This window comes from Lissotriton vulgaris, chromosome 6, assembly GCF_964263255.1.
Source record: "Lissotriton vulgaris chromosome 6, aLisVul1.2, whole genome shotgun sequence".
NCBI lineage: Eukaryota > Metazoa > Chordata > Amphibia > Caudata > Salamandridae > Lissotriton > Lissotriton vulgaris.
The window spans coordinates 27807246-27831327 of NC_141694.1; the positions used below are offsets into that span (position 1 = coordinate 27807246).

A 24082-nucleotide genomic window follows, 5' to 3' on the forward strand; every position below is an offset into this window, starting at 1 on the left:
CGAGGACCATCTCCTCCTTTGCAGCAATCCTGCCGACTATCCTGAACCGCAGTGGCGAATTGTGGATGGTGATGACTTCCGGCGACCCACGGAGAAATCTTGAGGCTGTAACATCTTCTCAAGCGGGAGAAATGACCGATCGAAATTTGCGGCCCGCAGCAGCTCTGAGACCGGGGCCTCGAGTAGATGGTGAGGCCGGCTGCTAAGTGCACAACTCGGGATGCCAGCGACCGCGGTGAGCCGGTCGGATCCTTACTAGTGCGAGGCAGCCGAACTTCAGCACGCACGCCCCGCTGGACTACAGGTACGGATTTAATCGTGCCTGGCGCTTTGTTTGGGGCAACCGCACGGCTGCAAGTGCCCTGTTTGCTGGCTGCCGAGAAACAGCTTGCGTAGAGTCCCGCAATCGGCGGGAGGCTCCCGAATTTCTGCTCCCGCTATATTTTACAAGAAGGCGTCTCTATGGGTCTTAGCTTGTGGCAACATATTGGCATCGTTTGTCACCATTATAGTGCACGGAACTTTGGCTTCCCACTTTGAGTACCCTGGCCTGTCTCAGAGTGTCTACCCCCACACATACAGCGGACATGATGGAATACAGCCTGGGGAAGTCTGTGCTACAGTGTGGTGGCGGAATGGTGGTGCAGGGGGACGCACTCGAAGGGGAGAGTAGTGGAGACCTGGGCTATGGCGATCTTCTGGCTGCTATTCTCTCCCTCCGTCACGTTATGGCGCACTCTGCTCAAACCCTGACCAACAAGGTGGATGATATCGTGTGTGCACTGGGAAGATTGAGAATGGATGATTCGCAGGTACATATTGATTGTTCTTGCTCCACGTCCGTCTCCAACAAGATGGCTGCCCTATTTTACAATGGCGGATCTGAGAGTCCGAACCTCGAAACATTCCATGCTGCGGATGTTGCATGCCTGGGGCGACTTGAAGACCTCGGACTGGAATCGCGACGGGAGTGCTCGCCCCAAGCCATACTCCCCATTGCCCGGGGGTCGCCTCGGGTGTTGTTGGATGTTGACAATTTCCTTCCTGGCTCGGCTCCGCAATATATCATGTGGATGGTTCATTTCTTGCCCAGGCTGGGATCATTGGGTTTGCGCGCAGTTGCCATGATTGGGTGGTTGAACCGATTTGACATTTTTGGTTTGCTGTTCGCGTTCTTTTGGGACACTTTGGTAAACTGTGGTGTACGAGATAAAACGGGACAGGGATGAACGCTTCCTATTATTGCCTGATGGGTTCCTCGTTGCTGACCGAGCCAGATATGCGACGCGCTGATTTCTTTGACTGTGCAATGTACCGGTTTCGTGCTTTGTAAATTGCTTTGCTAGTAATGTTTTTTGTCACTGGACTTTACGTCCCTATTGATCCATGGGAGGGTGATGCCGGGGGACTGACATGTGGGATGTGGATCGCTACCCTTGCTTACGCTGTGGGCTGCTTTTGTGCTTCCAACGTCTTTTGCTTGTAATGCTTACCGCCGCCGGACGCCATGCTTAGTGCTGTTATTGGCCTTACGGGAGGGTGGAGCCGAGGGACGGGCGGTGGACTCCTCCCCGCCTTTCTTTCTTTAATGAGAGTTTGAGATTAGGATTCTTTTCTTACTCTCTATATTTCGGGACTCCTTTTATTGGGCGACAGGCACACTGCTAGGGGGGGGTAGGCCGTAGCCAGCTGCAGGGGTGCAGGGTGGGGGGGTGGATGGGGGGGGGGGGGTTGTTTTTATTTTTGGTTCTATGGGCCTTCTATTCTTTTTCTTTTTCCTCTTTTCTGGGTTTAGACGTTCTTTTCTAGGTGGTGTGCATCGATTCTGGCATTTTTGTTATATTGTGCATTTGTCTATCCTGATCGTAATAGGCCGGAATCAACCTGTTGTGCTATGTTATCCTGCTCTTGTCTATCCTTCGGAACAAAAACTTTAAAAATTAGACCTCAGTATTCCTGGACCAGATCCTTCGCGCTTACTGTGTTGCAATGTACTGTATTTGTGAGCCCTTGGGCCCTTCGCTGTGTTGTATTTGCGATTTCTATCAATAAAGGTCTTACAAACATTTTTAAAAAAATAAAAAAATCAGGTAAGTACGTTTCAAGTTATGAATTATTAGAGGTTTGAAAATGAACACTTAGTACAATATCCGAAGCAGTACTGTTATCCTATGGAGGAAAGAAATACATTGCATACAGGTGCTTCAGAGTGAGTTATGTGACCAATCTCCTGGACTTAAAGTAGGTATGGGGCAAGGCCCAGGGCAGCCAGTACAGGTCACCTCAGGTAGCACTGGGGTGGCCAGGTGCATAGGTGCTTTTCAGTGTCAGGTGCCCAATGTTGTCCGATTGGTGGAAACATGTACTGCATTTGGGCACTTCACAGCAACTTATGGTACCAATCTCCTGGACTTGAGGTAAGTATGGGCAAGGTCCAAGGCAGCGCCAACAGGTCACCTCGGGTGGCATTTGTGCGCCAGGTGCAGTGGTGCTTTTCAGCATCCTTTGCCTAATTTTAGTCGTTGGGGATCGGTCCGGTGGAAAAGGCGCTGCAGGCTTGGCCTGGGAAACCAGTCAGGCTGAACCAACAGGGGGGGTACAGGTAAACCAAGTTTTTATTGTAATTAAGTAGTAGTGATTTTATGATGCATATAAACTGTTTGCTTGCTTAATCCTCTACATATGTTAATTTTAGTGTTGTCATGTAAGTTTTGTTATTCACAACTTTTGTCCCCTGTCACTATGTATGTAAATGTATAGTATATTCCTCCTAAAAATAGCTTTGTATAAAGAAAATGCTAGGAAGAACTTAAGTTAAAAAGATTTGTGACGTATTGCATGATAAAAGCATTAAAAAAACATTCATATAGGTGTGCTGTTTTAGAGTGTATACTACAGGTGAAAGATTGTAAATAACAGGTCAAATTAAAGACAATTTAAAAAACAATATTTGGGTTCCTTGTGTAAAGCGCTCTTTTGCTCAATGGCCTGGGAGGAATTACTCCAATTTAACATTTTTAAGTATTGATTTCAGCCTCCTTTGTCCAAAATTGAAATACTCCCCATTTTAGGGTAACCTTTTATATCATGTCATTTACTCATGTGTATTTTCATTTCCAATGCGGTCCACTTTAACTATAGAGCTCAAGCTTATTTATTTATTTAATCCACAGCGTGACCGCTTTCACTTTAGCAGCCGCGCCACAGAAGCTCTCTTTCTTTATTTTTATTACAAGTGAAAGCCCCATAGGCGCTTTCACTTTAATGTTGGCTGCACCCCTTTCATTTGACGCCTCGCCCATGTACGCAGTCTGGTTCCTGGCGCACATAGCCCAGGCTGCAGCGCACAGAGACCTTACACTGTCGCAAACAGAGGAAAAAAATTAGAGGCAACATTGGTCCCATGAAACCCCACAGACATGCCCTTGCAGGCGAGTGCAGTCACTGACTGCACCCGCCTGCAAGGAGATCTCTAATCCCATTCAAAAGAACAGGTGGGTTGCCGCCTGCACTGTGAAAACATGGACCGGCTTTAAAGCAGCTGCTCCATTTTTCACATGAATGCACTGCCCCCAGAGCAGCTTGAGTTAGTGGCTGCCCTGGGGGCTGTGCATTCACCATAATGCAGCACATTTTCCTGGATTGTGCAATCCAGGAAAATGCGCCGCATCCATGATATGGCCCCAGTTGTCTTGTTTTGGGGAAAGAACACTCGCACTGGGTACCTGGAAAGCAGGCACCCAGTGCACTTCAGTCAAGGTTGCATAAAATACCAGGCAAAAAGAGGGGGGAATTACTGCAACAAAACCCAGTTTCCTACAATAGTGAATAAGATACTTTCTCTGAATTAAATATGAAATAAACTGAGAGGACTGACAGGGTTGTGCTGCTTGGGGCTCTAGCTCCTCTTAAAGTGACAACATCTCATTACTCTTTAAGGATATTTTAGTCTTGCTGACTATATTTCCTTCTGCTATCTAAAAAAAAGACACATTTGAAAGAAAAAGAGGATTTGTTTGTTTAAGCTGTTAATAAATATTATCATATGAACAGTGTTGGTGTGTGTGATGTATTCTTCCTTATATACGCTTTACGTTTTTTGTATACATCATTTATGATCCCTCATTAGACTACTTGCTTCTGGTGGCAACCTAGCTAGGGAAGAATGGAAAGATGGGAGCGAGGCACACTGCAAGGCTCCGAGTGTCACTTATTTATGGGCTAGAGGCGTGACGGAGTGGTGTGTGGGCCTGTGTCATTAGGAGAGTAATATTAATACTATGGTTTGTATTGTGGAATCAGAACTTGGCCTTCAGAAGGAAACTGGTCCTCATAAACAAGGTCACAGTTGCTTGACATCTGGATGCTACAAACGAAGCCTAGCGCCAATCCTTCAGTGCCCAGGGATACAGGAAAGGGATGGCAAACCTCTGCAGCCTTGGGCCCCTGGTCTGCCGTTGAGCAGCCCTATCCTTTTTTTTTTTTTTTTTTTTTTTGCCACTCCTTATTATACTATTGAATAAAATTGTGTAGGGCGGAGTCTAAGCGATTAAACTCATGAGCTATCCAAATATATTGAAAAACGACCCACAGCATAAAATGACGCCTTCAAATGCTTCCCTTTCTCTCATTTGGACACACTGTGAAGTTAGATTGATGCTGAATGTTGCAGTGCTCTGTACAGTGCATCATCAGTTGGGCGTGGCACTGCTGTCAGGTTAGCTGTTTCAGGATTGCTTCCGTTTGAGAGGAGCCAGCGTGGCTGACCTGTCTCCATTAGCCAGGACATCAGTGGTGTCTCATTCATGCCAGGCCAGCTCACTTGACCTCCGCAAGATGACATTGTGCATGAAGTTGAAAAGCTGTGTTTTCAAGCAGTTGATTGAGAATGTTGACCCCTCAGAGCAGAGAGAGAGAGAGAGAGAGAAAAGTTGAGTCTTTTTGGTTATAAAGACATATGGCTGACACAGAATGCTGTGGCGCACTGATGCCCTGTGGAGGGACATGATGAAGCCTAAAAGAGTGATGAATGGAGTGCCTTGTGTAGTCTCAGCCACTTGCAGTTACTCTAGAACTCCATCCGCTCCATTGACATTCCATTTTGTTTTATAGCTTGTCTGTACCATTGCAGGCAGAAGCAGACCAACTGCAAACCAGCCTTGGGTACTGCCCCACAGTGGACAATCCAGACTGGAACACGAGCAACCCTACACCTCTTCAGCCTAGTTGGACCTCCTCAGTGAGGTGCAGAGTGAGTTGTGTGGGGTCCAAAGCTCCAGGACCTTCTCAGTGAGGTGCAGAGTGAGTCCTGTGGGGTCCCAAGCTCCAGGACCTCCTCAGTGAGGTGCAGAGTGAGTCCTGTGGGGTCCCAAGCTCCAGGGCCTCCTCAGTGAGGTGCAGAGAGAGTCCTGTGGGGTCCCAAGCTCCAGGACCTCCTCAGTGAGGTGCAGAGTGAGTCCTGTGGGCTCCCAAACTCCAGGACCTCCTCAGTGAGGTGCAGAGTGAGTCCTGTGGGGTCCCAAGCTCCAGGACCCCCTCAGTGAGGTGCAGATTGAGTCCTGTGGGGTCCCATGCTCCAGGACCTCCCCAGTGAGGTGCAGAGTGAGTCCTGTGGGCTCCCAAGCTCCAGGACCTCCCCAGTGAGGTGCAGATGGAGTCCTGTGGGGTCCCAAGCTCCAGGACCTCCTCAGTGAGGTGCAGAGAGAGTCCCGTAGGGTCCCATGCTCCAGGACCTCCTCAGTGAGGTGCAGAGAGAGTCCTGTGGGGTCCCAAGCTCCAGGACCTCCCCAGTGAGGTGCAGAGTGAGTCCTGTGGGCTCCCAAGCTTCAGGACCTCCCCAGCGAGGTGCATAGTGAGTCCTGTGGGGTCCCAAGCTCCAGGACCTCCCCAGTGAGGTGCAGAGTGAGTCCTGTGGGGTCCCAAGCTCCAGGACCTCCTCAGTGAGGTGCAGAGTGAGTCCTGTGGGCTCCCAAGCTCCAGGACCTCCCCAGTGAGGTGCAGAGTGAGTCCTGTGGGGTCCCAAACTCCAGGACCTCCCCAGTGAGGTGCAGAGTGAGTCCTGTGGGCTCCCAAGCTCCAGGACCTCCCCAGTGAGGTGCAGAGTGAGTCCTGTGGGCTCCCAAGCTCCAGGACCTCCTCAGTGAGGTGCAGAGAGAGTCCTGTGGGGTCCCAAGCTCCAGGACCTCCTCAGTGAGGTGCAGAGAGAGTCCCGTAGGGTCCCATGCTCCAGGACCTCCTCAGTGAGGTGCAGAGAGAGTCCTGTGGGGTCCCAAGCTCCAGGATCTCCCCAGTGAGGTGCAGAGTGAGTCCTGTGGGCTCCCAAGCATCAGGACCTCCCCAGCGAGGTGCATAGTGAGTCCTGTGGGCTCCCAAGCTCCAGGACCTCCCCAGTGAGGTGCAGATGGAGTCCTGTGGGGTCCCAAGCTCCAGGACCTCCTCAGTGAGGTGCAGAGAGAGTCCCGTAGGGTCCCATGCTCCAGGACCTCCTCAGTGAGGTGCAGAGAGAGTCCTGTGGGGTCCCAAGCTCCAGGACCTCCCCAGTGAGGTGCAGAGTGAGTCCTGTGGGCTCCTAAGCTTCAGGACCTCCCCAGCGAGGTGCATAGTGAGTCCTGTGGGGTCCCAAGCTCCAGGACCTCCCCAGTGAGGTGCAGAGTGAGTCCTGTGGGGTCCCAAGCTCCAGGACCTCCTCAGTGAGGTGCAGATTGAGTCCTGTGGGGTCCCATGCTCCAGGACCTCCTCAGTGAGGTGCAGAGTGAGTCCTATGGGCTCCCAAGCTCCAGGACCTCCCCAGTGAGGTGCAGAGTGAGTCCTGTGGCGTCCCAAGCTCCAGGACCTCCCCAGTGAGGTGCAGAGTGAGTCCTGTGGCGTCCCAAGCTCCAGGACCTCCTCAGTGAGGTGCAGATTGAGTCCTGTGGGGTCCCATGCTCCAGGACCTCCTCAGTGAGGTGCAGAGTGAGTCCTGTGGGCTCCCAAGCTCCAGGACCTCCCCAGTGAGGTGCAGAGTGAGTCCTGTGGGGTCCCAAACTCCAGGACCTCCCCAGTGAGGTGCAGAGTGAGTCCTGTGGGCTCCCAAGCTCCAGGACCTCCCCAGTGAGGTGCAGAGTGAGTCCTGTGGGGTCCCAAGCTCCAGGACCTCCTCAGTGAGGTGCAGAGAGAGTCCTGTGGGGTCCCAAGCTCCAGGACCTCCTCAGTGAGGTGCAGAGAGAGTCCTGTGGGGTCCCATGCTCCAGGGCCTCCTCAGTGAGGTGCAGAGAGAGTCCTGTGGGGTCCTAAGCTCCAGGACCTCCTCAGTGAGGTGCAGAGAGAGTCCTGTGGGGTCCCATGCTCCAGGACCTCCTCAGTGAGGTGCAGAGAGAGTCCTGTGGGGTCCCATGCTCCAGGGCCTCCTCAGTGAGGTGCAGAGAGAGTCCTGTGGGGTCGTAAGCTCCAGGACCTCCTCAGTGAGGTGCAGAGAGAGTCCTGTGGGGTCCCATGCTCCAGGGCCTCCTCAGTGAGGTGCAGAGAGAGTCCTGTGGGGTCCCATGCTCCAGGGCCTCCTCAGTGAGGTGCAGAGTGAGTCCTGTGGGCTCCCAAGCTCCAGGACCTCCCCAGTGAGGTGCAGAGTGAGTCCTGTGGGCTCCCAAGCTCCAGGACCTCCTCAGTGAGGTGCAGAGAGAGTCCTGTGGGGTCCCAAGCTCCAGGACCTCCTCAGTGAGGTGCAGAGAGAGTCCTGTGGGGTCCCATGCTCCAGGGCCTCCTCAGTGAGGTGCAGAGTGAGTCCTGTGGGGTCCCAAGCTCCAGGACCTGTGTCTCAGTAAAGCCATTTTATTCAGGTAATTCCACTTGGACTGCACAAAAAATGGGTGCATGTAACAGTTGAATTAATCTCAGGCACTGGAAATTGCTCTTGGTTGCATTTCACTTCATCATTTTATAGCTTGTCTGTGATTTTACAGTCGGAGGCCAAGCATAAACATCTGAACAGATTATGCACAAGTACTGTCCCAGGGCTTCACTTGGACACATACCACCTTCCGTAGATTATTCTGGATTACACTTCCAGGAGCTATAGAAAATATTTTTGCCCTCGCTCCAGATCATCCTCGAAACACTGATTGTTACCTCAGTAAACGTAATCAGAGTTTGCTCAGTGTTACTTAGGTGCCACAAGAGCACTCGTAAGCGCTATATAGAAATAAATAGCTGCCCACATCCTGCTTTCTATCCCAAATGTTATCTTTTGAATAAGAAAACTCTATAAGGTATGTGGAAAGACTGACTTTACAAGAGTCTGCAGAGTCTCAATAGATCGATCTAAACTTGAGAATGGCAGGAGAAGGCGAGAAATCAATATCTTACAACACACTTAAAAGTGACAATATATAAAAAGCTTTGCCCATAGAATTGCTAAATAAAACATGATTTCCAAATGTAAATAACCTTAATGGTAGTTTACATAGCAGCCTTATTTTCATATTGTATTTCTCTGATTTGTAGGCATGTTTAACATCTCCCAGATGAAGAATCGGCCAATGATCCTCATCGGTGGGTGAAGAAGCCGTACGTAACTGCATTTTTACTAAGACGTTTTGTAATGTTGGGGTTGTGTGTACATCCGACACCATGCCCGCCAAGTCTGTGTACCCTTTAAAGGATCAGTTTAGGATCTAGCAGAGGAATGTTGGAAAGTATTTGTTGTCTGTAGCACACAGACCTTCTAGTCAAAATAATAATGATCGAAATGCTAAATGTTTACAGGACTAGACTTCAAATAGGAAGGTGATGTTATTCATCGTATGATCTTTCATAGATTTACATGCTTGAATCATTCCCAGTGATCGCGCTCAGAGTACTTTGTAACATTAAAAATAGCAGTAAAATGAAATAACTTACCTTGATAGCAATTATCAGTTTTTAGTAGCACATTCAGCTTATTATGAAGTGCTCAAATCTTAGCCAAAAAAGTGAGAGTGCTCTGAACTCCTCCCCCCTCCTTCCCCGAGGTCATCATAGTTCAGATTCCTGCTGTATGCCATGTGTGAGGAAGGACCAGTCAAGATCCCGGGTGTCTAGAGCTAACTAGCATCTAAGTTCAGAACTTAAGCTTCACATCAAAAGATAAGATGTGTTGTTTGATGTCTTTTCGTTCAGTCTTTCCATGCTCAGTTGCAGCCCAGTATTCGCTCTGAGGGAGTGGGTTCTCGGCCAGCGGATAATCTGTTAGGATCTAATTGGTGCTGTCTTTACAGGGAGACCATCTACTAAAGGTAGGAAGGCTGTACTCCAGCCCTGTGCCTACTGCAGCCAAATGACAATATGTGGTGATGATTCTTATACTGAGTGTTTGTACTTCTATCCCCTCTTGTGACCAAGGACTGGTCCATGTGCCTAAAATGTTCTTCACTAACTGAGGAACCGAGAAAAGCATTATCTTGCTACTGCAGTAAAGAAAATACTTAGTTATTGTTGCCCTACAAGATGCCTACTATCATGAGCCCTTTCATCCAATCGCTACGCATACCTAGTTTTTTTCTTGCCAGTCGGGCAGTGTTACCATATCAAAGCACTGTCCTCCCAGAGTTGTCATCCATTTTTATTTAATTATTTATTTAAAAGGTTTTATTTAGCGCTGCTGGACCCAAGAGTATCAGAGCGTTTTACAAGGTAGGTAAACATCTCAAGATAAAATTAACAGTGTGCAGAATACTCACATGGGATAACACATAGCATTCAAATGAGCGATGGGGCAAAGAAACAGAGACATCATTAAGGGGACGATGAATGCTGAAATTTAAGAGAGAGATGGGAGTGTAGAGAAGGGGAGAGAAAATATGAAAAGTGGGAGAGAGGGGTGGGTTGAGGAATAAACAAGAAAAGAAAAAAGAGTGAGCAGGGTCAGAATCAGTAACATTAGGTACCCCAATATTTGTTGAGAAGAAGTACTTTGAGTCTTTTTTTGAAGAGAGGGTAAGAGGGGTTGCAGCGAAGATCCTTGGGGAGAGAGTTCCAAATCGTAGGAGCATTACCAGAGAATGCACAGGATTGGGTCTGTTTACATTTAAGTCTAGGAGGGACCAGGACAAGGGAGTTAGGGCTCCTCGGGGACCTAGAACACCCAGCATTTTGTAGTTTGATTGAAAGGTAAGAAGTGTTTTTTTGAGGAAGAGCTTTGTGAGTGATACATGCAATCTTGTAGGTGGATCGTCCTTCTATTGGGAGCCAATTGAGATTTTTGAGGACAGGAGAGATGTGGTCAAATCTTTTACAGTCAGAAATAAGTCTGGCAGCTAGGTTGAGAACAGATTTGATCGGTGCAAGATGGACTTTAGGGGTACCCGCAAGTGTGGCGTTACCTTAGTCAATCCTGGAAAGGACAAGCGATTGGACGACGATTTTGAAGTCATCAGCTGGAATAAAAGGTTTAATTTTTTTAAGATGGTGAAGGGTGAAAAGAGCACTTTTGGCTGCATTTTTAATGTGTGGGATGAGATTAAGATTCTGATCGATTCTGATGCCCAGGAATTTGACAGAATTAGAGGTGGAGAGGGAGCAGTTAAGAGCTTTGATGTCATTTATCCAGAGTTGAATGGGAAGGGTGTTGTTTTTGGGAGTGAAAAGGATGATTTCAATTTTTTTAGGAATCAGTTTGAGATGATTAAGATGGAACCAGGCTTGGACTCTAATCAGGGTATCATTGAGGTGAAGGATGTCATTGTGGGATTTGATCTTGTAGTATAGTTGGGTATTGTCAGCAAAGAGGTGGTAACTGATTTTAGCTTGTATGAGGGTGAGTGGTTCCATGAATAGATTGAATAGGGTTGGGGAGAGGATGGAACCTTGTGGGACAGCTAGTGAGACAGGTTGAGGTTTCGAGAGGCAGTGACAGAGTTTAATTTGTTGGGATCTATTTTGAAGGAACGAGGAGAACCATTTAAGTACAGTGCCTTCAAAACCAAAGCGATCTTTGAGAGTAGGATGGGCTGGTGGACAGTATCAAATGCAGCCGAGAGGTCGAGGAGGATTAGTAGTGTGGATTCACCTTTGTCTAGAGAGCGATGAATGTCATCAGTAATATTGAGCATAGCAGTTTCGGTACTGCATCCCTTTCTAAAATCAGATTGGAAAACGTCAAGGAGATTGAAGGAGATGATATGTTATCTAATTGTGACAGAACACATTTTTCGAGGGCTTTAGAGAGGAAGGGAAGGTTAGAGATAGGGCGTAGATTGTTAAGGTCATTAGGGTCAGCGGAGGTGTTTTTGAGAATGGGGGAGAATTGACCTAGCTGAAGGGAAGCAGGAACACAGCCAATGGAAAAAGAGGAGTTGATGATATTGGTCCATATTGGGGCAATGATGTATTTGAGTTCTTGAACCAAATGGGCGGAAAGAGGATCTTTGGAATGAGAGGATGGTTTGAGTTTAGAAATGATGTTGATGATAGTGGTTTCTGGTACTGGACTAAATTCACTCCATTAAGCATTGTTTTTAGCAAGGTGGCCCATAAGAGTGGAATCAGGTTGGGGGAGAGCAGGGAGGGGTTGAGAGTGATCGTGATGCAGGGGAAAAGAGGACAAAAGTGTATTCGGAATGTTAGGGAGGGGCTTGTGGTTGAGGGGAGGTTGGAGTGAGATAAGGGGAGAAGAGAAGGATAGTTCGATCTTGTTGACTTTATTAGTAAAGAAGCTGGCAATTTCTTCGCATCTTTCCACAGAGGCTAATATTTTAGGAGGGCCAGAGTAAGTTTGTTTTTTAACGATGTTAAAGAGTTCTCTGGGACGGTTTCTAGCCTGGTCAAGTTGTGACCGTAGAAAGGAGGCTTTTTCATTGAAGATGTGTTTTTTGTATTGGGCTTTAGCATTTGTTAGGAGAACCAGATTATCAGACGTGGGATGATTCCTCCAGGTACGTTCTGATTGCCTGATTTCATTATTAAGTTCGGAATTGAACCAGGATTTGGGAGGGATATTTTTTTTTTGTTTGAGTTTGATATGGGCAATTTGGTCGAGGGCTTCAAGAATAGAATTATTGTAATGTTCGGTTAGGTCGCTGGTGCTGGGAGAGAGAGGGGGGAGAAGTAAGCAAGTTTTAATTGTGGATTCCAATTCACCAGGCGGAATGAGGTGAAGGTTGCGAGTAGGTTTCATAGGTAAACTGTCGATAGAGGTGGGGCGAGTAAAGGAGCTATTCAAGGTGAAGAGGATAAGGTGGTGATCAGACCAGTCTACAGGAAGGATATTAAAGAGAGATGCCAGATCCTTGCTAGTCACAATATAATCGAGGGTAGCACCTTTATTGTGAGTAGGGGAATGACAGAGTTGGGTCAGGTCAGTGATGTCCATGGCTTCTTTAAATAGGATGACAGCAAGGTCTTCATTTTTATTCCAGTGGGTGTTGTATTCACCAAGGAAGAGCTTCTTGGAGTGGGAGAGCGATGCTTGAATAATAAGATCAGACATCTCTTCAGTAAAGGAGACACAATTTCCAGGGGGGTGTTAAATAGTGTGTAACCGAATGGTAGGGGAGCCAGGAATAGTGAGATCGGCGCAAAGGTATTCAAAGGTGGAAGGGTCTTGTAGATGGACTAGCGAGAGGTTAAGTTCATCTTTAAATATAAGGGCAAGGCCTCCTCCTATTGATTGATTGATTCTATCTTTCTTAATGATGGAATAACCTGGGGGAATGAGCAAGTCGAGGATAGAAGTGGAGTGGGCGTTGAGACAAGTTTCAGTTAGGAATGCGATGTCTATGTTTTCACTGAGAATGGTTTCCGCAATCTCAGTTGCGTGGCAGGAGGCGGATCGGCAGTTAATCAACATGCAACATAGGGGAGTGGGGTCGGGCAATTGGGTGTGGGGACAGGGGAGGATAGGTCTAAGTTGTTGGGGGTGGGTCTAGGTGATGCCGGATGAAGGGGTAGTCTGCTCATTCCTAAGAGAACTGGGATAGTAGACTGAAGGATAGGGGGGATAGTGGATGAGGCTGGTGAGGGAGAGACAGTGGAGTTTGTAGAAAAGTTCACTCCCAAGGTCATCGGGCAATTATCGAGTTGTGGAGGGGAGGTTGTGTTGGCCTTGCAAGGAGGGACGATTAACGTAAGTTCAGCGGGTTTGGATGGGGTTTTGTAGTTACCAGGGAGGGGTGGAGTGTTGGTAATACCGCTAGGCAGGCTGTTTGTGGGAGAATTGAGAGGAGTGTTGATGAGCGACAATAAGATGTATTGTGAGGGGATCGATGTGTGGGCGTGATCCGCGGTGAGGGCTTTTGCAAGGAGTGAGATATCAGTTCTGAGTGAGGAGAGTTCTAAAACAAGGGACGAAAGGAGAAGTTCAACATTAAGGAGTGATTGTGTAAGGAGTGAGGTGGATCAGTATTTTTTAGGGAGCTGGTAGAATTAGAGTTATCTTGGAGGGGGATATTTAGTGGGGAGGAAGGGGGGGATAACTTGGGGGAGGGAGGATAGTTGAATTATAAAGTGGGGAGGATCATTTTTGGGGAGAGGGGGTACACAGGAGGTAGACGTAGGAAAGGCGTTCGTTTTAGGCGGACAGTTTGGTAAATGAGGTGGAGAGACAGTAAGGGTTGGCGTACCTGGTATATTGTGGGTTGTAAGAGAGAACAAGGGAGTGTGAGAAGGGGGAATGGGTGGAGGAGACGTGGGAGCTGTTGAAGGGGTGTGGGGGACGGTTAAGCGAGGATGGGGAGGATAAAGTGCATCAGAGGGTGAAGTGATATGGAAGTCAGAGGGAGAGAGGTGAATAGAAGAAAGTGCAATATTGGAGTGGGGGGATATAAGGGGGTAAGTGGGAGAGGCTGAAGGTGTCGATGCAGAGTTGTATAAGGTGGAGGATGGGGGCGGGATTGTTCAAGGGGTGATCAGAAGGAGAAGAGCGTGCAGCAGAGCATAAAGAATTCGGGGTGAAAGAGGAAGCAAGAGTAGGCGTGCGGGTATCAGGGGAGTTAGACAGTTTAGAAGAATCACGAAGGGGGGTGGGAGAGATGTACACTTGGAGACTGGGAGAGAAGGGTGTCGTAACAGGTTATAATGTTGAGAGCAAGGGTTGTGAGAAGTGATTGAGAATAATCATCATGATTGGGGGAAGAGGAGGGGGAAATAGTGTGAGGAAATAATGGGGGAAGAGGGTGAAGGGAATCAGTACTTGTAATAGTGATGGAGGCAGGGGAGGTCAATTGCGGTTGGTAGCTATCTCAGGAAGCAAAAGCAGCTTCCCCTACCGTGGCTACTTAAGGTAAGATTTGAAGACCACTTCTGCAAGTGTCCTTTAATTTTTCCAAGAATTTAGCCATAGCAAGAGATCTTGTTGCCCTCTCCAACAATGTGCTCCTAAAATGGCATTCAAAATATGCTTAAAAACACTTCTACCTCCATCATTCTCGCCCCTGGTAAAGGAGTTTGTATGTCTGTTCAGTGATGGGAGCATTTCTGCTGAATATGCCTATCTCTGGTAAAGTTAGAACCTTTACCATTTTTCATATTACAATAAAAAAGGGTGCCCATTTGTGGGGGTTTCTTTTTTAAAATCCCTTCAGTGTCCTACATATGGGTAGAACTCTTCAGTGCCTGTGACACCTTTAAAGAGCCCCATGAACGAGAATTATTGAACGAGTGTAAACTTTTGCTTGTACTGTGCACTTTTACAGTCGTGCTTTAGGTACTTCTGATATTAGGCCATATTAGTGGCCGTCTTCAGAAATTGTAGCTTCTTGGGCACCCGTCTATATGCTGGCACCTTCCTAAGCAACCAGGGTGTGTTGTGGCTGTTAATGTCAACAGCTCAACAGCTTGTCAGCCTCTTTAATCCTAGTTTTCTCCTGACTCCCAAAGAGTTTCATCCACAGACTTCAGATACTCTAGAACCAAGAGGCCAGAAAGTGTTTCACCTGGCAGCGACACCAGCTTTTAAGATGAGCGGTCAAAGTGCTCTAGAATAAAGTTCAACGTACTCTGTACCATGCACATGGTTTACAGGAGTAGAGGTCTCTGGGGTCCGTTACATGCCAAACAGAAACCTGTGATTAGCACCCTCCAACTTCATCTCTAAACCAGCCATTAAATGGAGAAAACATGGAACCAGGTCTCTGGAAGTCCTGGGATCCGGACTACATAGCTTGCTGATCCCATGCCTCAGGGTGGTACCAAACTACAATCTTCTCTTAAAAGGCCTGGATCCCAAGGTGTTTGAGCATGCATTCAGCTAAACCCCACACCGATCAGGGCAGCAATTGGAAAAAAACCAGGCCAGGACGGTCTCTTCACCATTTCTAACCTATCTCCTCCATTTTGTATTTCACCCAGTGTTGTGAAGTAAATAGAAGGAGGCGAGTACTCTGATAAAACTCTAAATAAGTGAAATATCTCATGTGAAATGTATTCCCATACTATAGAATGACGGACTGGAAACACACTCCATTTCAGGGAGGCACCTCTGAATGCTGGAACTGCTCCAGTTGTCTGTTTAGTAGTGCCAAGCCCTTGACCCTTAAAAGCCTTTTGCATAATTGTCATGAACTTAATTTTCGGGCTATTTAAGCAGGATATTGGTTTTGTAGGCTGCAATCTTTGTGTTATGAGACTGCCTGGGCTACCTGTGGCATGCAGTTTGTTAGTAGCCTACAAGGGTGAATTTCAGTGCCCAAGCTTGGCTGATAGCAGTGTTTCCATGTTTTTTTAAAATATCTGCCAGGGTAAGAATTTTGAATCTTGAAGCTTCTGCAGGCCAAACAAAGCAGAGGCCAGCAGACATGACTGCAGTGACGTGGGCCTCTCTAGGCACTTTTCCACCTCCAAAGGTATCATGACATAGTTGGAATTGTATGAGGGTTTCTTATCAATTACATCCAGACACAATGGAGAACTGGTTTGGGACTATTGCTGTCATTTACAGTTGGTGGATTCCACTTGCTATAGTAGTCGGCGTGCAGAGTTACAGGTAAAGGGAATGGAATTATGCCAGTCCCTACCTGCCCGATGTTCATCGCGAGCCCAGTGCAGTGATGCGACATCCTACACATAAACATCTACACCTGAGGCCCTCTGGAACCTAATACATTAGCAATTCACAGACATTGGATCGCAGACCACAAATGTACCATCATCCAGGGCTGGCGCAGGACATCTTCGACCAGTGGGTTGTACAATGGCTGGGTCTTTTTGCCACCACTGAGGATGTGTTGTGTTGCAGTTACTGTGTGCTGCTGTTTCCACCAAGTAGGTCACTAGGAAATGCATTTCGTCAGCCTGGAGTGGAACACGTGCCTTCTGTCTAGGTTTCCACCACCTTCTCGCCTGCTGTGAGTCCTGAGGAAGGTCAGGATAGGTCAGACCCAAATAATTTTCATCGCTCTGGAATGGACCAGGAGAGTATTGTACCGTGAGCTGTTGAATCTGAGCCTTTGCCCTTCAATTTCTCCACCTCTTCAGAAGGTGCTACTGTATCTGCAACAGTGCAAAGTCCTGCACCCGAATCTATACAATCTACTCTTCCAGGTGTGCTGATTCAGCGACAACAACTTATCAGTTTTGATTTGCCAGCGGATGTCATTCTTGCAGCCAGATAGCCCTCGATTAAGTCCACCTACGAAGAATGTTGGGAGAAATGCTTTGTCTGGTTTGTAGACCGTCACCTTGATCGCCTAGGGGATAAGTTGTCCTATGTTTTATTGTTTTTCTTTCTCCTATTAAGGCTCTGCGTTGGGCTCAGCCAAAGATTTTATAACAGCCCTTTGTACCTTTGCCTGAGTAACCTGAATCACATGTTGTGATGAGGTTCTTAGGGTAAATGCACAAATATCCACCGAAGCCCTCATCGCACCTCAATAGAACTTCCTCTAGGCCGTCACATTTCTGATGTGCCTGCCATGGAAGCCCAAAGTAAGTTCTGCTCTGTGGCTCCTCACCATAAAGATATCTTTTTTAAGCACTATTATTTCTGCATGCCATGTTAGTGTGCTACAGGCACTGTCAGTGCAGCCTCTGTATTCGTCATTCTTTCCTGAGAAACTGTTGTCAAAGATAGTTTCCCCTTTCCACGTGGGTCAACATTCCTGCTTTTTTCTTCTTGCCACATACTTCGAAAGAGGAGGAGAGACACCAAAAGATCGATCCAAGCACAGAACTCGGCTTTTACATTGAGTTTACCAAGGAATACTGGGTAGACAACCAGCTCTTTGTGAACTTTGTCGATGTTAAGAAGAAAAAAGTAGGACAGAAAGAGAAACTATTCAGAGGAATCGCCCTGTGCAGAAAGTCAAACTATGCCCTGCCAAGTAGGAAACCCTCTCATTGGCCTATGTGCTCATTCCACCTGAGCCAAAGCTGCTTGAGTGGCATTGGTGAGGGGTTCCACACCTAGACATCTGCCTGGCTGAACATTCACAAAGCCCTGCTGCTTCCAGAGTCTAGTTTGCACAGAAGGCCAATGTGCCTGCTCTGTTCAGCAAGACTTTTTGGTGTGAGTCCAATCCTCAGACTCTTCTGCTGTTGGAACGTACTACTTCGGTATCTGTTCGCGAGATGAGGAATCTGCAGTTAGAAGTATCCATCAGAAGAACAAGCTACTTACCTTTGGTGACGCTGTTTCTGGTAGATACTCTCTCTCACCTAGATACCTCACAGCCCTCCATTCTCCACATTCTGTTTTGCTGACTCTTGTATCTTTTAAAAAGGTCCCAAGTTACTTTTGGCATACTGAACCCCCCAATGTGTCATGTTTTATCAACATTTGAGATTGCAGAAGAGTGCAAAAACAAAACTGACATCAGCATGCTTGGGTGGTGCTTATATAGAGCTCTGCACTCTCACTTCTGGGGCGTGCACAGCTGTTGCAGAGGCAGATCGTGCCAGATACTAGCATGTGGGGACAATTGATTTGAAAATACATATCCTGTCTGGCACCTGGGACTATTCTAAAGGTGGGGAACCTGCAGTTATACCAGAGAGAGCATTACCACAGATCAGTAATCTGTATCAATGGCTTGGTGGGTTTTGCCATTGGCTGAAGTAGGTGGAGGAATGAAGCCACACACAGGCACATTCCCAAACTGCTAGAGTGCCTGTTACTTGCACAGTGAGCCTGTTGCACTTAAAAAATACACTATGTGTAAAATACTGAGTCTAATTATGTATCCTGCAGTGCTTGTCATTGTCTGAAACTGCCTTATTTACATACAGTCGCCCAGAACCAGCCCAATTATTACAATATCTACAGAACTTTGCATCAGTCAGAACCGTATCATATTTCGTGTCCTTGGATGATCGACTTCTGTGGTCTCTGCTCTGCCTAACAAAGTCGAACATCACAGCTAAAGCAAGGTGGAAAGTTGATTAACCGGTATAGCATCCTTTAATAAAGCTAGGTCTCATTGACAAAGAAGGTTGAATTCTGCACCAACGGGTTTGCTATCTTTCCTTCGTGCAGATTTCCTGCTGTTCGTACCTTATATGGTTAGACATGGAATCCTGCTGCTGTTGCAGGTCTTCGGGCATGCTTATGGAAACCCTTTGTGAATTTAATTTTTCATGCAGCCATATATATATGTGTCTCTTGCAGGAGCAATGCCTTTGCTGGCTCTTTTGTTGTTTTGACTCCAGAGGCCACATGTTTTCCCTGTGGAGAAGCTCCTTTGAGGATAACACTACCAGTTTCGGAGGGGTTCTTTTTCCTTTTCTACCCTGGAAAAGGGTATATTTCTGATCTACGTTAGGGGTAAATCTCTGACCTTTTCCAAGATGGTATGTAGTTTTAGATGAGTGTGATTACTTCCAAATAAAACTCACAGGCATGCCCACCCTGCAATACTCCAAGCCCCTACGTGTAGCTTTAATCACAGAAAACTCTTTAGAGTAAGTTTATTTTTAAGTTTAAAACCCAAGTTTAGAGGGCTGACTTTATGCTCTTAAATAAGGTTGTTATGTCTAAACGTTAGGTATACACAAGTAGCTTTGAGAATCAGGCCCAGTGTTTCTCGAAGGCCAATACCTCCCTGTAGAGTATTTGGGCAGGTCTAGATGTCAGAGATACACTTCTGTTGGGTTTAGAACAACAAGCTTTGCTGTTTGTGTGCTAACCACAGTGCTGGAGCGCCTCGCCAAGTTGGCGCACTGGGCTTTCTTCCAGGCTGCAGTCATGTCATCCAAGTGTCAGAAGGGAAGGAATTGCTGATCAGAGAGTGAACTCACTTTGTAGCTCAGGAAGAAGGATGCTTTAGATCGGCCTGAATGTAAGAGGAGATGCCCTTTGACTACTTCGGTCCTTGGACACTGGCTTCTCGCGCCATCCTCTGCTCATTGCCAAAGGCCTCATGATTTGGAGCTAATCAAGTGATCACACACAGCCCCAAATTGTAACTATGTAAAAACAACTTAACAGAGTGCTGTCACTGTCCCAATTACATGTTTGTACCAACCATCCCATCTCAAGCTGAATTCTCTCTTTTGCTTTGACTGTCCCCACACACCTTGCTGGAGGTGCCATGCCTGTTGTAAGATGCTCTGCTGTAGTAACCCTGTTCTCTAAAGCTCTCTGCTCCTTTTTGAAAGTGGGTATTCATTGCATAAAATCTGTTACATCTGTAGTTTCATAAAGTCAGCGGCCCTTGAGAGGGTCATACAATACTTGTAAAGTGAGAGCGGAGCGAAGGCTCCCTAGTAAGTGACCAGCTCGTGGTGAGCCAGATCACCATTCTCTGCTCCTGGGAGGACGCCGTTTCAGTGTCCAGGAGTCTGTCTACCTGCCCTGAATTTGAAGGGCTTTTTCATAAACCCCTTGGCCAGCAGTGTATGGTAAGTGTTTCCAATAATGCTGTGTGATGCTGTTTCTCTCTATGGTGGAGGAGTGTGTGAGCGACAGGCGTGGAGTCAGGCTTAGGTTTGTCAGGTTTTTCTTATGTGTCTGGGAGCTCCAAGGCACCCCCATGTAATGTACAAAAAGGTTCTGCCCATTGAGCTGCGGTTGAAAACTTGACCTTCCTCATAGCCAAGGATCCATGGGCAGAAGTGTCGTCTTGTACTACTGATAGGGACAAAGTCCAATGCACTATAGAATTTTGACTGCCAGAGGTGAAGGTTGCCAAGGATCCGTACTTCACTTGAGCCGGTGCTCACCAGTGGGCACCACAGGCACTTAATTTAAGAGACAGGAAGAGTTTAGGTTTGTTCCCCGGGCTCGAGTTGTCAAATAGTAGAAGTAAAAAGAACTGGTAAATAATGTTCTCTTATTCCATTGTGAGCTGCTTGTGACAGAATTACAAACTCCAGCCATTAAATGTAATAACTAATATTCCCCACTTGTAACTGGCTCCATTTATTCAGGTGTTACCGTGGATTCATTCCAAACAAAGCACGAAATGGACTAGCCTTGTGCGTCACATGAGAAATCCCTCTTGTGGGCAGCTTGATTTTTCCCACTTGAAATTTGTACGGTAGCAAGATCTGATTCTTTCAACGTGTAGTTTATACTGTAGCTAAAACTGATTTTCACCTTTGGATTTTGTACAGTAAGTAGAGCGGATTCTGTCCACTTGGAGTTTATATGATAACTAGAGATTATTTTTTGCTTGGATTGTGTGCGAGTGCTAGAGCTGATTTTTACCTTTTTGTGTTGGTATGGTAATTGGAGATGGTTTTATCCACCATGGGTTTGTACGGGGGCTAGAGCTGGTTTTATCCTCTTTGGGTTTATACGGAAGCTAGAGCTGGTTTTATCCACTTTAATGAGTTTCTTACGGGAGCTAGAGCTGGTTCATTGTGATCGTGGGTGGACAGCAGACTGGAAAATCAGGCGAGGAGGCCGGATATAGTGAGCGATAGTGTTTTATTAAGTCTATACACAGTGGGCTGCGGTGACCAAGGAAGGGGTCGGGTCCAATGTTGGGGCCGGCGGCGTGTCTTCTTCTCTCTTCTTCCAAAGCTTCCGAGGGGTAGATGGGCGTTCTGGTCTTGCGTGTAGCCGTCTCTGGGTGGTCGGATAACACCTCGGAGGGCAATAAGAGAAGAAACGGGAGCCGTTAGTAAATTGGACTCGTGGTCCGATCCCGTCACCGATACCCGGGTCGTGTGAGGAAACGAAAGGGGAGTGAGGGAGGTACGGATGGAGGGAGGAACGGGCAAGAGTCGAGGATGGGAAAGTAAAAGAAGTGCACAGGGTGGTGGGGAGAGGGGTGCTCTTTATACAGTGCTAGGTGGATATCTATATACAAACTGCCTAGTGCCTAATGGTGACGTGCCTAGGATAGCGGGGAACAATTTACAGCGAAAGGGGATTCCTACTATATACACAGTGCACCTAATGTGCTCTTAAGTGGAGCTGGTACTCACGCGCTCCGCCGTAACTCTCGTCCGAGTTACGGCCGCTCTTCAGCCACCTCCGTGGGACTCCACCACTCTTCGCTCCACTCCTCGCTGTCGCCGTTCCCGTCTTCTCCGTCCGTCACCGCTCCAGCCGAAAGCTCCTGCCACGATCCTTCGACGCCGTCAGTCTCTCTCCTTCCGTCTTTTCTGTCTCCGGCTGGCTGTAGGGAGGCGGGACTTCCGGGGTCGTAGGATATTCCTTCCGGTTCCTCGTTCCACTGGATTGGATCCTGCATGGGAGAGAGGGGCGGGATTTCGGTCGTCATGGACGCTGTTGTTGGGGACCCTTTGCGTCTACGCAGGCATGATGCGGGGCGAGGTGGCAACAGAGGTGAGGGGTCGGCTCGGGGTCGGGTGTCCCGAGGAGCGGGATCACATTCATCCACTTTGAGTCTGTATGGAAGCTAGAGCTCGTTTGATCCACTTAAGGTTTGTACTGGAGCTAGAGCAGGTTTTATCCACTTTGGGTTTGTACTGGAGCTAGAGCTGGTTTTATCCACTTTGGGTTTGTACAGGAGCTAGAGCAGGTTTTATCCACTTTGGGTTTGTACTGGAGCTAGAGCTGGTTTTATCCACTTTGGGTTTGTACTGGAGCTAGAGCAGGTTTTATCCACTTTGGGTTTGTACTGGAGCTAGAGCTGGTTTTATCCACTTTGGGTTTGTACAGGAGCTAGAGCAGGTTTTATCCACTTTGGGTTTGTACTGGAGCTAGAGCTGGTTTTATCCACTTTGGGTTTGTACGGAAGCTAGAGCTGGTTTTATCCACTTTGGGTTTGTACAGGAGCTAGAGCTGGTTTTATCCACTTTGGGTTTGTACTGGAGCTAGAGCTGGTTTTATCCACTTTGGGTTTGTACTGGAGCTAGAGCAGGTTTTATCCACTTTGGGTTTGTACTGGAGCTAGAGCTGGTTTTATCCACTTTGGGTTTGTACAGGAGCTAGAGCAGGTTTTATCCACTTTGGGTTTGTACTGGAGCTAGAGCTGGTTTTATCCACTTTGGGTTTGTACTGGAGCTAGAGCTGGTTTTATCCACTTTGGGTTTGTACAGGAGCTAGAGCAGGTTTTATCCACTTTGGGTTTGTACTGGAGCTAGAGCTGGTTTTATCCACTTTGGGTTTGTACAGGAGCTAGAGCAGGTTTTATCCACTTTGGGTTTGTACTGGAGCTAGAGCTGGTTTTATCCACTTTGGGTTTGTACAGGAGCTAGAGCAGGTTTTATCCACTTTGGGTTTGTACTGGAGCTAGAGCTGGTTTTATCCACTTTGGGTTTGTACTGGAGCTAGAGCTGGTTTTATCCACTTTGGGTTTGTACAGGAGCTAGAGCAGGTTTTATCCACTTTGGGTTTGTACTGGAGCTAGAGCTGGTTTTATCCACTTTGGGTTTGTACAGGAGCTAGAGCAGGTTTTATCCACTTTGGGTTTGTACTGGAGCTAGAGCTGGTTTTATCCACTTTGGGTTTGTACTGGAGCTAGAGCTGGTTTTATCCACTTTGGGTTTGTACGGAAGCTAGAGCTGGTTTGATCCACTTTAGGTTTGTACAGGAGCTAGAGCTGGTTTTATCCACTTTGGGTTTGTACTGGAGCTAGAGCTGGTTTTATCCACTTTGGGTTTGTACAGGAGCTAGAGCAGGTTTTATCCACTTTGGGTTTGTACAGGAGCTAGAGCAGGTTTTATCCACTTTGGGTTTGTACTGGAGCTAGAGCAGGTTTTATCCACTTTGGGTTTGTACTGGAGCTAGAGCTGGTTTTATCCACTTTGGGTTTGTACTGGAGCTAGAGCTGGTTTTATCCACTTTGGGTTTGTACAGGAGCTAGAGCAGGTTTTATCCACTTTGGGTTTGTACTGGAGCTAGAGCTGGTTTTATCCACTTTGGGTTTGTACAGGAGCTAGAGCAGGTTTTATCCACTTTGGGTTTGTACTGGAGCTAGAGCTGGTTTTATCCACTTTGGGTTTGTACAGGAGCTAGAGCAGGTTTTATCCACTTTGGGTTTGTACTGGAGCTAGAGCTGGTTTTATCCACTTTGGGTTTGTACTGGAGCTAGAGCTGGTTTTATCCACTTTGGGTTTGTACAGGAGCTAGAGCAGGTTTTATCCACTTTGGGTTTGTACTGGAGCTAGAGCTGGTTTTATCCACTTTGGGTTTGTACAGGAGCTAGAGCAGGTTTTATCCACTTTGGGTTTGTACTGGAGCTAGAGCTGGTTTTATCCACTTTGGGTTTGTACTGGAGCTAGAGCTGGTTTTATCCACTTTGGGTTTGTACGGAAGCTAGAGCTGGTTTGATCCACTTTAGGTTTGTACAGGAGCTAGAGCTGGTTTTATCCACTTTGGGTTTGTACTGGAGCTAGAGCTGGTTTTATCCACTTTGGGTTTGTACAGGAGCTAGAGCAGGTTTTATCCACTTTGGGTTTGTACTGGAGCTAGAGCTGGTTTTATCTACTTTGGGTTTGTACAGGAGCTAGAGCAGGTTTTATCCACTTTGGGTTTGTACTGGAGCTAGAGCTGGTTTTATCCACTTTGGGTTTGTACTGGAGCTAGAGCTGGTTTTATCCACTTTGGGTTTGTACAGGAGCTAGAGCTAGTTTTATCCACTCTGGGTTTTTTACGGAAGCTAGAGCTGGTTTGATCCACTTTAGGTTTGTACAGGAGCTAGAGCTGGTTTTATCCACTCTGGGTTTGTACGGGAGCTAGAGCTTGTTTTATCCACTCTGGGTTTGTACGGGAGCTAGAGCTGGTTTT

General features: G+C 47.2%; 1 protein-coding gene across 2 annotated transcripts in view; it reads left to right on the forward strand.

Annotated features, from left to right (window-relative positions):
• Window positions 1–24082, forward strand: part of MOCS1 (molybdenum cofactor synthesis 1) — a 287072-nt gene that overhangs the window by 260286 nt on the left and 2704 nt on the right. The window contains exon 10 of one of the 2 annotated variants that reach the window (XM_086925881.1): window positions 8476–8523. The exons of the other annotated variant lie outside the window; for it this stretch is intronic. Coding sequence (XP_086782007.1) covers window positions 8476–8523 — 48 coding nt within the window. The remainder of the gene's footprint in view (window positions 1–8475; window positions 8524–24082) is intronic. 2 annotated transcript variants of the gene reach the window in all.